This window comes from Pseudonaja textilis, chromosome 1, assembly GCF_049901715.1.
Source record: "Pseudonaja textilis isolate UNSWEBS1 chromosome 1, rPseTex1.2, whole genome shotgun sequence".
Lineage (NCBI taxonomy): Eukaryota > Metazoa > Chordata > Lepidosauria > Squamata > Elapidae > Pseudonaja > Pseudonaja textilis.
In genome coordinates this window covers 6,171,564-6,187,327 of record NC_141990.1, presented here as the reverse complement: position 1 = coordinate 6,187,327, position 15,764 = coordinate 6,171,564, and the positions used below count along the sequence as shown (strand labels likewise).

Genomic DNA, 15,764 nt, shown 5'->3' with positions numbered 1-15,764 from the left:
TATGCCATAGAATTGTTGATGTTGTTTCTTCTTCTTCTTCTTCTTCTTCTTCTTCTTCTTCTTCTTCTTCTTCTTCTTCTTCTTCCTCCTCTTCTTCTTCCTCCTCTTCTTCTCCTCCTCCTCCTCCTCCTCCTTCTCATCGTCCTCCTCCTCCATCTCCTCTTCTTCCTCCTCCTCCTCCTCTTCTTCTCCTCCTCCTCCTCCTTGTTCCTTCATCTCCTCCTTCATCTCCTCCTCTTCTTCTCCTCCTCCTCCTCGTTCCTTCATCTCCTCCTCCTCTTCTTCTTTTCTTCCTCCTCGTTCCTTCATTTCCTCCTTCATTTCCTCTTCCTCTTTTCTTCCTCTCTTCCTCCTCTCCTCCTCCTCCTGTTCTCCTCCTCCTCCTCCTCCTCTCCTCATTCTTTCATCTCCTTCTTCATCTCCTCCTCCTCCTCTTTTTCTTCTTCTTTTCTTCTTCTTCATCTCCTCTTCTCCTTTTTCTGTTCTTCTCCTTCTCCTCCTCTCCTTATTCTTTCATCTCCTCCTTCATCTCCTCCTCCTCTTCTTTTCTTCTCCTTCATCTCCTCCTCACCATGTGATTCACTTAACAACCACGGCAAAACGTTCATACAATTGAATGTGACTCACGTAACCGCTATCTAGCTTCGGAACAGAAATTCCTGTCCCCATTTGTGGTCGGAAGTTGAGGACCACCTGGTACTTCCAGATAGGAAAGCAGATGTGTGGGTTAGTGAAGGAATGGAGAGCAGATGGACAGACAGAGAGAGAGAGAGAGAGAGAGAGAAAGAGGGAGGGAGGGGAGGAAGGAAAGGGGCGAGCAGGTGCTAATAGCATCCTGAAGGAATAAAACAGAAATAGGCTTTATTTTAAGAGCCGCGGCCATCTGGATCCATTAGTAATTCCTAAACTGAGCACCAAATAGGTTAATATGCTGCAAAGTGTATATTTATTCAAGAAACGGAATCTCTCAAGAAGCATAAGAGGCCAATTTAACGAGCCCTCGTCCAGTACAGGAAGTCCTCGACTTACGACTACAACCGAGTTCAAAATTTCTGTTGTTAAGCCAGAACAGTCGTTAAGTGAATCTTGTCCCTTTTTCAGCTGGTCTCGCCACAATTGAATCAGTCCGGTTGTTATGCTAGTCACACGGTTGTTAAGCAAACCTGGCTCCTCTGTTGACTTTCCTCATCAGAAGGTCGTTATAACTTCAAATGGTCACTAACTGTTGTAAGACTATCTGTGTTCTGTGTCGTGCAGCAGTTTCCCACGCTCATTCTGGAACCCCATCCTGGGGTCATGGCCGGATTTCCCCTCTTCTGCCCCTATTCTCCAGCGCCTGGTTTTCACGACCTGTCATCTTGGATCATAGCACAGAATGGAGGACAGAAGATTCCTCGGAAGGGTCTATGACAATTCACCACGGCCATCTTACTACAACCAACCTTCCATGGCTAACTTGCCATAGTCAACTCACCATGGCCAACTCATCACAAGGTAACTCACCATGGCCAGCTCGCCACAGCTAACTCGCCACGGCCAACTCATTATGGCCAACTCACCATGGCCAACTCATCACAAGCTAACTCACCATGGCCAGCTCGCAACAGCTAACTCGCCACGGCCAACTCATTATGGCCAACTCACCATGGCCAACTCATCACAAGCTAACTCACCATGGCCAGCTCGCCACAGCTAACTCGCCACGGCCAACTCATTATGGCCAACTCACCATGGCCAACTCATCACAAGCTAACTCACCATGGCCAGCTCGCCACAGCTAACTCGCCACGGCCAACTCATTATGGCCAACTCACCATGGCCAACTCATCACAAGCTAACTCACCATGGCCAGCTCGCCACAGCTAACTCGCCACGGCCAACTCATTATGGCCAACTCACCATGGCCAACTCATCACAAGCTAACTCACCATGGCCAGCTCGCCACAGCTAACTCGCCACGGCCAACTCATTATGGCCAACTCACCATGGCCAACTCAACGTGATCAAAAAGCTTGCCACAACCAACTCGCCGTGGGAGAACTTGCTGCGGGACAAGAGTTACCCCAATATCAAAGAAATGTGGAGTAGAATCATGAAAGAAAGGACGCCAAAGGAGGGACAGAATGAAACGTGAATTAAAATATTTTTAAATTTTATTTGAAACAATTAAATAGAATTGTTAAATCGTTCTTGCAGAGAGTGGGCTGGGGTGAGTTGGCTGTGGCAAATTGTCCTAGACCCTTTTGAGCAAAATCAACGGGGAAGCCAGACTCACAGAACAACCACGCCACTAACATGAAAACCGCAGCAATTTGCTTAACAACGGTGGAAAGATAGGTTGTAAAATGGCGGCCGAAACCCACTGAACAACAGTCTGGCTGAGCATCAGGAAAATTTGGGTTCCGTGGTGGCCGTACATCGAAGACTACCTATACTTGCCCATGAGGTTCCAGTCCATTTGAAAGTCACTTCAGACTTGTGAGACGAGAGACGAGCGCATGGATTTCTCAGGCAGCTACGCGGCAGTCACAAATAAACTTGTCTTTTCTTGGGGAATTTGTGAGTGGTTTTTTTCCTTTTTTATTCCCCGGTCCCCTTTCGTTTCATTTCCTTGGATGGGATAAAATTACCCTTTTCCTACATTATGGATCATTTCCTATTCCTCTGTATTCCACTTCCCTCTTTGTGCCAAAATCCCGAGTTATTTTTTACTTAAGGGAACCAATATAGAATCCTACGCAAAAATGAAAGTCCAATTAAAAAAAACCACACACACTCTTTTTAACAAGGGAGGCTCTACAGGTAGACCTTGACTGACAGCTGTTCATTGAGTGACCATTCCAAGTTACAACGGCGCTGAGAAAAGTGACATATGGCCGTTCTTCACAATTACGACCGTTACAGCTTCCCAACAGTCACATGATCAAAATCTAGGAACTTAGTAACAGATTCCTATTTATGACGGTTGCAGCGTCTTGGGATCCCCTTTTGCGATAAGCAAAGTCAATGGGTGGGGGAAGACAGATTCACTTAATGACCGTGTTGCTAACTTAACGACTGCTTAACAACTGTGGCAAGAAAGTTCGTAAAACGGGATCAAACTCACTTAACAAATGTGAAGTGTTTTTTTTTTAAATTTATTCTGACCTGTAAACTTGACACAACATTATTGATACTAGTTTTACAATTGTTAATTACATTAATTGTTATTGTTCACTACTCTTACCTACTCGTTAACTTTAGTCATAACTTAATTCACTTAACGACCGTGTTGCTAACTTAACAAGAGTCATGACTCCCATTTGTCTGCCATTTGTCAGAAATGGTGTAGGGTCTCCCGCTTGGGTGGGGAGTTGGACTAGATGACCTATAACCGTGATGGCGAACCTATGGCATGCGTGGCACGCAGAGCTATTTGTGCCGGCACGCAAGCAGCAGGCAAACTGTAATACCGGAAGTGACTAAATGGGCCTATTATTCGGCTTGCAAAGCCTGTGGGAGGCCAAAAAAGGCCTCAAACCAGCTGAAAATCAGCTGTGAGGCGCAGTGCAGGTAAGGGGGTGGCGGGGGAGATTGCGTATGCATGCGCAGGGGGTGTGTGTAGGGCATGCACATTGTCTTCTGGGTGCGGGCACATGAGCGTGTGAGTACAAGCGCACACACAATTTTTGGCACAGGAGCCCAAAAAGTTTAACCACCACTGACCTATAAGGTCCCTTCCAACTCTGATTATCTGTTATTATTATTATCTTAACAACCGTGGCAAGAAAAAAATCATACAACAGGGGCTGAACTCACTGAAAAAAAATGTTTCATTTAGCTACTTAAATTCTGGGCTTAATTGTGGTCGTAAGTCGAGGACTACCTGCTCCCGGAAAGGCAAGCAACAGGGGAATTTATTTTTGGCTCTACAGGCAGTCCTCAACTTACAACTATTTGTTTAGCGACCGTTCAATATGACAACGGCACTACAAAGCATGACTCGGAATCAGTCCTTGAATTATAACCGTCCACAGAATCCCCGAGGCCGCACGATCAAAACCAGTGAATCCACTTAACAACGGTGAAAGCGAAGGTCGTAACGTGGGCCAAAATTCACTTGACAATGGTCTTGCTCAGCAATAGAAATTTCGGGCTCAACTGTGGCCGTAAGTTGAGGATTACTTGTATTTCCGCCGCAGTCTTGCCTGGCTGCAGACACACCCAAGTAGAAAACCACAGGGGTTTTTTTTTGCACGGGGATGACTTTCCTTTCTCTGCGCTGGGCTGCTCTGAACCATCAAGAGAAGGTGAGAGAACTGGACTACAGTCTTGGGGTTCCCCTCTTGTTGGTCAAAGTGCCCCGAAGACGAAAGATTTTAACACGAAATGTCACGATCACTGCTAGCAGATTCACCACCATGCCTCGTCAGTAAAGGATGCTCAAAACCACCACTCAAAATTTGAAAGAAATTCTAAAACATTCCAAGAGAAAACAGTCCTGTGGCGGTGGAAGAAAAGTTCTGAGGTAGAACAGAACGGACTTCTGCTTATAATTTAGAATTCATTCTTTCCCTCTTTCCTTCTGTCCATCTTCCTTGCTTCCTTCCTTCATCCCTTCATCCCTCCTTTCTTCTTTCCTCCCTCCATTCTCCTATCCACTCCTTTCTTCTCCTATCCCTCCCTCCTTCCCTTCCCTCCTGTTTTCACCATGCTCCCTTCCTTCTTTCTCTTATCTCCTTCCTTCCTGATTTGCTCCCTCTCTTTCCCATTCCCCCTCCCTCTCTTTCCCACTCTCCATCTTCCTTCCTTCCTTCATCCCTCTCTCCCTCCATCTTCCCTCCTTCCTTCTTTTCTTCCTCCATTCCTCTTTCCCCTCTGTACATCTTCTCCCTCCCTCCCTCCCTCCCTTCCTGTTTTTCCTCCATTCGCTTTCCCTCTCTCCTTTCATCCTCTCTCCCTCCATCCCTCTCTTCCCCTCTCTCCTTCCTTCCTTCTTTTCATCCCTCTTTCCCTCTCTCCTTTCCTTCCTTCCCTTTCTTCATCCCTCTCTTTCCCTCTCTCCTTTCCTTCCTTCCTTCCTTCCTTCCTTTTCTTCATCCCTCTTTCCCTCCCTCCCTCTCTTCCTTCCTTACCTCCTTCCTTCCTCCCTCCCTCCCTCCCTCTCTTTCCTTCCCTCCCTCTTCCTTTCTCCTTCCCTCTCTCCCTTTTCCCCTTTTCCTCTGATCTTTTTCTACCTGGCCTACCTGTGTTCCTCTACCTAGCTCCGGTTCTGATGCTATTGGGGTTCCTTAGCGGTCACTCCAGCCAGAAATTTGCTGAACGCCAGCCCTGCTCACCCAACGCAGACAGCATTTGTAATTTGCAAGCGTTCTCCGATCCCTAAGGCCTCTTGAGCATAATCTCCTAAGAGCCGTGCCATTTATGTTAATGGGCCCTTTAATTTACCACAGTAATGGACTCTGGTGAAGATGGATTAATTTGGATTAGGGTAGCCAGCACTTTGTCGAAGGCAGATAATTACACACCCCAATTCTCTTCTGTGCAGAGCTGCCAACTGTGATACACACATGGTGTGTGTGTGTGTGTGTGAGAAACATTCCTGGTGGGTGCAAAGCGGGTGCGAGAAAGAATAAGGGTGATTTTCACGGTCAAGTCTCCGAGCCAAAGCAGTCCAGTACAATAGCTGTACTGGCTAATATAAATAAATGTAACCATTTATTGGAATATTACAGCTTTTAAAGCTCACAGCCGGTCGGTCCCCCTTGGTTCAAATGGATTCATCCATCCTTCTCTCCTTTCCAACATCATCTGACTGCTTTGGATCATATGAGACACCATAGAACAGCTTCTCTCAACTTCTGGTCTGGAACCCCCAGAATCTCCCAACAATGTGGACAACAATGAACCGGGGATTGTAGCACCCAAAGGTTTTCCAACTAAAGGACACCACACCATCATGCCTAAGGCAGGACTAGAACTCACTGTCTCCTGGTGAGTGGCTCAAAGTCACCCAGTTGGCTTTCATGTCTGAAACGGGACTAGAACTCACTATCTCCTGGTGATTGGCTCAAAGTCACCCAGTTGGCTTTCATGTCTGAAACGGGACTAGAACTCACTATCTCCTGGTGATTGGCTCAAAGTCCTTCAGCTGGTTTTCATGCCTAAGGCGGGACTAGAACTCACTGTCTCCTGGTGAGTGGCTCAAAGTCACTCAGTTGGCTTTCATGCCTAAAGCAGGACTAGAACTCACTGTCTCCTGGTGATTGGCTCAAAGTCACTCAGTTGGCTTTCATGCCTAAGGCAGGACTAGAATTCACTGTCTCCTGGTGATTGGCTCAAAGTCCCCCAGCTGGTTTTCATGCCTAAGGTGGAACTAGAACTCACTGTCTCCTGGTGAGTGGCTCAGAGTCACCCAGCTGGTTTTCATGCCTAAGGCAGGACTAGAACTCACTGTCTCCTGGTGATTGGCTCAAAGTCCCCCAGCTGGTTTTCATGCCTAAGGCAGAACTAGAACTCACTGTCTCCTAGTGAGTGGCTCAGAGTCACCCAGCTGGTTTTCATGCCTAAGGCGGAACTAGAACTCACTGTCTCCTGGTGAGTGGCTCAAAGTCACTCAGTTGGCTTTCATGCCTAAAGCAGGACTAGAACTCACTGTCTCCTGGTGATTGGCTCAAAGTCACTCAGTTGGCTTTCATGCCTAAGGCAGGACTAGAACTCACTGTCTCCTGGTGATTGGCTCAAAGTCCCCAGCTGGTTTTCATGCCTAAGGTGGAACTAGAACTCACTGTCTCCTGGTGAGTGGCTCAGAGTCACCCAGCTGGTTTTCATGCCTAAGGCAGGACTAGAACTCACTGTCTCCTGGTGATTGGCTCAAAGTCCCCCAGCTGGTTTTCATGCCTAAGACAGAACTAGAACTCACTGTCTCCTAGTGAGTGGCTCAGAGTCACCCAGCTGGTTTTCATGCCTAAGGCGGAACTAGAACTCACTGTCTCCTGGTGAGTGGCTCAAAGTCCTCCAGCTGGTTTTCATGCCTAAGGCGGGACTAGAACTCACTGTCTCCTGGTGAGTGGCTCAAAGTCACTCAGTTGGCTTTCATGCCTAAAGCGGGACTAGAACTCACTGTCTCCTGGTGATTGGCTCAAAGTCACTCAGTTGGCTTTCATGCCTAAGGCAGGACTAGAATTCACTGTCTCCTGGTGATTGGCTCAAAGTCCTCCAGCTGGTTTTCATGCCTAAGGCGGAACTAGAACTCACTATCTCCTGGTGATTGGCTCAAAGTCCTCCAGCTGGTTTTCATGCCTAAGGTGGGACTAGAACTCCCTGTCTCCTGGTGAGTGGCTCAAAGTCACTCAGTTGGCTTTGCCTAAGGCAGGACTAGAACTCACTGTCTCCTGGTGATTGGCTCAAAGTCCCCAGCTGGTTTTCATGCCTAAGGCAGAACTAGAACTCACTGTCTCCTGGTGAGTGGCTCAGAGTCACCCAGCTGGTTTTCATGCCTAAGGCAGAACTAGAACTCACTGTCTCCTGGTGAGTGGCTCAAAGTCACTCAGTTGGCTTTCATGCCTAAGGCAGGACTAGAACTCACTGTCTCCTGGTGATTGGCTCAAAGTCCCCAGCTGGTTTTCATGCCTAAGGTGGAACTAGAACTAACTGTCTCCTGGTGAGTGGCTCAAAGTCACTCAGTTGGCTTTCATGCCTAAGGCAGAACTAGAACTCACTGTCTCCTGGTGATTGGCTCAAAGTCCCCAGCTGGTTTTCATGCCTAAGGCAGAACTAGAACTCACTGTCTCCTGGTGAGTGGCTCAAAGTCACCCAGCTGGTTTTCATGCCTAAGGCGGGACTAGAACTCACTGTCTCCTGGTGAGTGGCTCAAAGTCACCCAGCTGGTTTTCATGCCTAAGGCAGAACTAGAACTCACTGTCTCCTGGTGATTGGCTCAAAGTCCCCAGCTGGTTTTCATGCCTAAGGTGGAACTAGAACTAACTGTCTCCTGGTGATTGGCTCAAAGTCACTCAGTTGGCTTTCATGCCTAAGGCAGAACTAGAACTCACTGTCTCCTGGTGATTGGCTCAAAGTCCCCCAGCTGGTTTTCATGCCTAAGGCGGAACTAGAACTCACTGTCTCCTGGTGAGTGGCTCAAAGTCACCCAGCTGGTTTTCATGCCTAAGGCGGGACTAGAACTCACTGTCTCCTGGTGAGTGGCTCAAAGTCACCCAGCTGGTTTTCATGCCTAAGGCGGGACTAGAACTCACTGTCTCCTAGTGAGTGGCTCAGAGTCACTCAGCTGGTTTTCATGCCTAAGGCGGGACTAGAACTCGGAGTCCCCAAGCTTCTGTTGCTTTTCCCACTAGAGCAAACCGGCTTTCCAATCCTAGGGAACTCGCTAAGGCATTCCTCCTCCAGATGTGGTGCATCCGAACTCCCATCCTGCTGTCTGAGAGAGTGGACCGTGCTAGTAGGGGAGTGATGGGAGTTGTAGTCCCTCAGGCTCGAGCGAAGAAAGGGCTGAGGAAAGTAACCAAGCAACAACAACAAAGGAACAAATTGGAATTTATTTCCCCCCGTGAAATCCCAGCCTGATCCGGAAGCATTTATAGCCCTTGAGGTCAGGGGCCAAGAGCTGAAAACCAGGAGCTGATCCGAAACTTCCTCCATCCCCAGAATCATGTAACCCCAGAGAGCCTCAGCGGGAACATCTGTGCTTTAGATTCAAGGCCTTTCTGGACCACTGTTGGCCGGAAAAATACAATTTTTATTTTTATTTTGGGGAGTTGCAGGAATATACCGGGAAGGGACAAGGGCAGCCGAGCCCCAGTGGCTTTATAAATAGGCCAATGATAGGTTCCTGGGAAATGCCCTTCTCGGGGGTTTTACTCACAGGAACAAAAAAACCTGGGAAGAACGGAAGGTTATAAATGAATGAAAGGAAATCACCATTGGATAAGAGAGGGGAGTCTTGAGTTCTGATCACACGTCTCCTTTGTACCTGTTCCAGAAGCTGCCGCTACGTCCCGGCTGGGTGACTCAGACATGGCATCGGCCAGCCTTTCCCGAAGGCCCTCGTCCGTCTGCTCCAGGGAAGACAGGTGGCGCAGCCCGAAGCTCTCCGGCCAACTTCCGCAAACTTCCAGAAGGGTCATGCTCCGGTCAAAGGTCCCTGCAAGAGAATCCGGCAAAGGTCAGAATACAAGGGACTCCTCGGCTTACGACCGTTTATGACGGCACTGCGAAAAGGGGACTTGGGTTTGGTCCTGGCGCTCACGGCCGTTGCAGCGTCCCAGGGCCATGTGATCAAAAATTCAGGCACTTGGCAACTGGCATGTACTTATGACGGTTGCGCTGTCCTGGGTTGCACACGTTTGAAGAATTAATACCGAAAAACCTTATAAACCAGTCAAGCACACAGCCATGAATTTTTTTGCATTTCTAACAGGAAGTAAATCGAAGTGAATACTTCGCAGAGAAAGGGATTGCCAGTAGTTTAAAAGAACATGCTATGTCCTAATAGACCAGTGTTTCAAGACTATGGTAACTTGAAGATGTATGGACTTCAACTCCCAGAATTCTTCAGCTGTCTCTTGGTGATTGGCCCCAAAGTCACCCAGCCAACTTTCGTGCCTAAGGCGGGACTAGAATTCATCATCATACAAAACCTTTGCTAGACCAATACTCGAATACAGCTCATCTGTCTGGAATCCTCACTGTACATCGGACATTAATACAATTGAACAAGTCCAGAAGTATTTCACGAGAAGAGTTACTACATTCCTCTGCTCGCAACAGAATACCTTATATCACCAGGCTTGAAATTTTGGGCTTGGACAACCTCAAACTATGTCGCCTGTGGTTGGACCTAAGCATAGTACTCAATATTATCTGCTACAATGTCCTACTAGTCAATGACTACTTCAGCTTCAACCGCAACAATACAAGAGCACACAACAGATACAAACTCAATGTCAAGAGCTCGAAACTTGATTGCAGAAAGTATGACTTCAGCAACAGAGTGGTCAATGCCTGGAATGCACTACCTGACTCTGTTGTTATATCCTTAAACCCCTGAGATTTTAACCTCCAACTGTTGACTGTTGACCTCACCCCATTCCTAAGAGGTCTGTAAGGGGCGTGCATAAGTGCACCATTGTGCCTACCATCCCTGTCCTAATGTCCCCTTTTATTCATACCCATTTCATGTAGGAACAATCATGTTTATACTTACACCTATTATCTTGTAAGCGATTGACAAATCAAATAAATAAAAATAAAATAAATAAAAGTCACCCAGCCAGTTTTCCTTCCTAAGGAGCGACTAGAACTCACAGTCTCCTGGTGATTGGCCCAAAGTCATCCAGCCAGCTTTCATGGCTAAGGTGGGATTAGAACTCTTTCTAACCGAGTGCCTTAACTACTAGACAAGCTGTTTCTCAACCTGGTTGACTTTGGCGGTGGCCTGACGGTGACACAAACCAGGGACCGTAAACCCAAGACGGGGCACCCAAACAAAGGGAGAGACTGCCGTTCGAGATGCGGGTGCAAAATTAAAAAATACATTGCAACGTCCTACCTGTCAATGAATACTACAGCTTCAACCATAACAACACAAGAGCACACAATAGATACAAACTCAAGGTTAATTGCACCAAACTTGACTGAAGAAAATACGACTTCAGCAACAGAGTGGTCAATGTCTGGAATACTCTACCTGACTCTGTGGTTTCTGCCCCAAACACGTTAACCTTAGACGACTATTGACCTCACCCCTCTCCCTAAGAGGTCTGTAGGGGGCGTGCATAAAGCGCACCAATGTGCCTACCCTCCCTGTCCTATTGTTTCTTTTTATTTTTATTATATGCATTCATTTCATGTATTCATAACTATGTTTATACTTATACCTATTCCTTGTAAGCGATTGACAAATCAAATCAAATCAAATCAAAATCCAACATTTACAGCTTAAACAGTAATAATTCCCTCAACTACTTGCAGTTGTTTTCCTAATTCCCCCCAAAAAAATTATGAAAATAAAAACCTGACATTTGACTAAATGCAAAGATTAGATTGCGGCCTCCAGATCACTTCAAAGTGTGTGTGTGTGTGTGTGTGTATATATATACGCCATATACATATATATATATATATATATATATATATATATATATATATATACTATATTTATATGTGTGTGTGTGTGTGTGTATGTGTGTGTGTATATATATACATATATGGATCTTTGGTTATTCGGGTTTCTCCGCGTAAGATTGGTGGTATCTGGGCAAGCGTTTGATGAAGTCTCATTCATCATCTTCAGGCTTCTGTCTTCAGCTCACTGTGCTTCTCAGAGTGCACTCCTATGAGGCGAAGAAGCCTGCACAGAGCGAAGATGAAAGCCTGAAGATGATGATGAGACTTCATCGTAACGACGTGCAGCAGATCCTGCTAAATCTTGCAGAGAAAGCCTTTGAATAAGATCCACATACAAATACCTGCGAGAACCTTAGAAAACATATACATATATATATATATATGTATATATGTATATATGTATGTATGTATGTATGTATGTATGTATGTATGTATGTATATGGCATTCAGCTTTGTTCCGGTATTTTCCCTAGTGAAGCCTCAGATGAGTCTACCAAAAGCGTTGCTACAACTTTAAAAGCACAACTGGTGACGTGGGGAAAATGCCTAAGCTGAAGGACTAGAACTCACTGTCTCCTGCGTGAGTGGCTCAAAGTCACCCAGCTGGTTTTCAAGCCTAAGGCGGAACTAGAACTTCCTGTCTCCTGGTGATTGGCCCATCACCCAGCTGGTTTTTCATGCCTATGGTGTGAGACTAAAACTCACTGTCTCCTGGTGATTGGCTCAAAGTCACCCAGCTGGTTTTCATGCCTAAGGCGGAACTAGAACTTCCTGTCTCCTGGTGATTGGCCCAAAGTCACCCAGCTGGTTTTCATGCCTAAGGTGAGACTAAAACTCACTGTCTCCTGGTGATTGGCTCAAAGTCACCCAGCTGGTTTTCATGCCTAAGGCGGAACTAGAATTTCCTGTCTTCTGGTGATTGGCCCAAAGTCACCCAGCTGGTTTTCATGCCTAAGGTGAGACTAAACTCACTGTCTCCTGGTGATTGGCTCAAAGTCATCCAGTTGGCTTTCATGCTTAAAACGGAACTAGAACTCACTGTCTCCTGGTGATTGGCTCAAAGTCACCCAGCTGGTTTTTTCATGCCTAAGGTGAGACTAAAACTCACTGTCTCCTGGTGATTGGCTCAAAGTCACCCAGCTGGTTTTCATGCCTAAGTGGAACTAGAACTTCCTGTCTCCTGGTGATTGGCCCAAAGTCACCCAGCTGGTTTTCATGCCTAAGGTAAGACTAAAACTCACTGTCTCCTGGTGATTGGCTCAAAGTCACCCAGCTGGTTTTCATGCCTAAGGCGGAACTAGAACTTCCTGTCTCCTGGTGATTGGCCCAAAGTCACCCAGCTGGTTTTCATGCCTAAGTTGAGACTAAAACTCACTGTCTCCTGGTGATTGGCTCAAAGTCATCCAGTTGGCTTTCATGCTTAAAACGGAACTAGAACTCACTGTCTCCTGGTGATTGGCTCAAAGTCACCCAGCTGGTTTTCATGCCTAAGGTGAGACTAAAACTCGCTGTCTCCTAGTGATTGGCACTCCTTTCATACCTAAGGCGGGACTAGAACTCACTGTCTCCTGGTGAGTGGCTCAAAGTCACCCAGCTGGTTTTCATGCCTAAGGCAGGACTAGAACTCATGGTCCCCCAGCTTCTGTTGCTTTTCCCACTAGAGCAAACCGGCTTTCCAATCCTAGGGAGCTCGCTAAGGCATTCCTCCTCAACGTGTCCAGATGTGGTGCATCCGAACTCCCATCCTGCTGTCTGAGAGAGTGGACCGTGCTAGTAGGGGAGTGATGGGAGTTGTAGTCCCTCAGGCTCGAGCGAAGAAAGGGCCGAGGAAAGTAACCAAGCAACAACAACAAAGGAACAAATTGGAATTTATTTCCCCCGTGAAATCCCAGCCTGATCCGGAAGCATTTATAGCCCTTGAGGTCAGGGGCCAAGAGCTGAAAACCAGGAGCTGATCCGAAACTTCCTCCATCCCCAGAATCATGTAACCCCAGAGAGCCTCAGCAGGAACATCTGTGCTTTAGATTCAAGGCCTTTCTGGACCACTGTTGGCCGGGAAAATGCAATTTTTATTTTTATTTTGAGAGTTCCAGGAATATACCGAAGGAAGGGACGAGGGCAGCCGAGCCCCAGTGGCTTTATAAATAGGCCAATGATAGGTTCCTGGGAAATGCCCTTCTCGTAAGGGTTTTTACTCACAGGAACAAAAACCTGGGAAGAACGGAAGGTTATAAATGAATGAAAGGAAATCACCATTGGATAAGAGAGGGAGTCTTGAGTTCTGATCACACATCTCCTTTGTACCTGTTCCAGAAGCTGCCGCACGTCCCGGCTGGGTGACTCAGACATGGCATCGGCCAGCCTTTCCCGAAGGCCCTCGTCCGTCTGCTCCAGGGAAGACAGGTGGCGCAGCCCGAAGCTCTCCGGCCAACTTCCACAAACTTCCAGAAGGGTCATGCTCCGGTCAAAGGTCCCTGCAAAAGAGAATCCGGCAAAGGTCAGAATACAAGGGACTCCTCAGCTTTACGACCGCTTCACAGCGGCACTGCGAAAAGGGGGATTCTGGGTTTGGTCCTGGCGCCACGGCCGTTGCAGCGTCCCAGGGTCATGTGATCAAAAATTCAGGCACTTGGCAACTGGCATGTACTTATGACGGTTGCGCTGTCCTTGGTTGCACACGTTCGAAGAATTAATACCTAAAAACCCTATAAACAAGTCATGAAATCTTTTACATTTCTAGCAGGAAATAAATCAAAGTGAATACTTTGCAGAGAAAGAGATTGCCGGTAATTTAAAAGAACATGCTATGTCCTAATAGACCAGTGTTTCCAGACTATGGTAGCTTGAAGATGTGTGGACTTCAACTCCCAGAATTCTTCAGCTGTCTCTTGGTGATTGGCCCCAAAGTCACCCAGCCAACTTTCGTGCCTAACGAGGGACTAGAATTCATCATCATACAAAACCTTTGCTAGACCAATACTCGAATACAGCTCATCTGTCTGGAATCCGCACTGTACATCGGACATTAATACAATTGAACAAGTCCAGAAGTATTTCACGAGAAGTTTCTACATTCCTCTGCTCGCAACAGAATACCTTATATCACCAGGCTTGAAATTTTGGGCTTGGACAACCTCAAACTATGTCGCCTGTGGTTGGACCTAAGCATACTACTCAATATTATCTGCTACAATGTCCTACTAGTCAATGACTACTTCAGCTTCAACCGCAACAATATAAGAGCACACAACAGGTACAAACTCAATGTCAAGCGCTCGAAACTTGATTGCAGAAAGTACAACTTCAGCAACAGAGTGGTCAATGCCTGAGAAGCAAGAGCCGAAGACAGAAGCCTGAAGATGATGAATGAGACTTCATCGAAACGTTGCCTAGATACTTCGAATCTTACGCGGGAGAAAACCCGAACAACCAAAGATCCACATACAAATACCCGTGAGAACCTCAGAAAACAAATATGTATGTATGTATATATATATATGTATGTATATGTATGCATGTATGTATATATGTATGTATATGGCATTCAGCTTTGTTCGGGTATTTTTCCTGATGAAGCCTGATGATGGCAGATGAGATTCTGCCAAAACATTGCTACAACTTTAAAAGCACAACTACAATGACGTGGGAAAATACCCGAACGAAGCTGAATGCCATACATGTAAGTACCCGTGAAAACTTAAGAAAACATATATATGTATATGTATATTTATATGTACATATAGTATATATCGGAGGCACTTACACCACGGGGGCTGCCTGGGATGGGCAGCCGTTCAATCACCCCCCCCCTTGGAATGAGATTACAGGGGTAGCTTTGACTCTGGATGGCATACCGTTTCGCTCGGCAATTAGGTAACCGAATCTGCAGGCCTGGTTTTTGCCATTCGGCTGCCTGGCAGGCAGGAAGGAGAAGCGATGGCTCGGCTTTTCCCTTGAGTTAAAAGCCCAGCCACCCTTGGCCAGTTATCAGGGGCCTGGAGCGCCCCTTTGATCAGCCGTCAGGGAAGGATCTGCAGAGCTGCCCAGTTTCACAGCTCACTCTTGGCCTCTTGACAGGTCGTCATAGAAAGGGCGAGAGACCAGGTCCCGGCGGCAGGCGTCGCTTCCTCTGATAACTTGGCCGAAGGACGGGGCTGATAACGGGGTGGTAAACACGCAGGGCCGCCCCGGGCTAATCCACGGATCAGCAAAGAGGGCAGATAAGGGGGCACCCGGATGCCCTCCGCCCCCGAAGAAATCAAACCAGAGTGGGATCAAAGCCCTTGGCTTGGCTTTTTTATTGTTGTTTTTCTGGGCTTGGATCGAGGAGGAGGAGGAGGAGAAGGAGGAGGAGGAGGAGGAGGAGGAGGAAAAGAAGGTTAAAGAGAAGAAAATAATGAGATGAAAAGGAGATGGAGAAGAAAAGGAAGGAAAAAGGGAAGAGGAGAAAGAGGCTAAACTTTTGAAAGTAGTTTCTGGAGACCATTAGAAGGTCTATCCTCCTCCTTCCCCCTTTCTCTTTCCATCTCTTCTCCTTCTCCACCTTCTTCATCCCCATCTTTTCTTCTCCTTAACCTTCTTTTCCACCTCTTCCATCTCTTCTCCTCCTCCTTCTGACTAATCCTCCTCCTCTCTTCCTC

At 47.0% G+C, this 15,764-nt stretch overlaps 1 protein-coding gene across 3 annotated transcripts in view; it reads right to left on the bottom strand.

Moving 5' to 3' along the window:
* BCAS3 (BCAS3 microtubule associated cell migration factor) overlaps positions 1 to 15,764 on the bottom strand; it is a 604,042-nt gene that overhangs the window by 28,995 nt on the left and 559,283 nt on the right. For all 3 annotated transcript variants that reach the window (XM_087924910.1, XM_026710222.2, XM_087924912.1), the window contains one exon: positions 8,969 to 9,139. In XM_087924910.1, the coding sequence (XP_087781036.1) occupies positions 8,969 to 9,139 (171 nt within the window). The remainder of the gene's footprint in view (positions 1 to 8,968; positions 9,140 to 15,764) is intronic.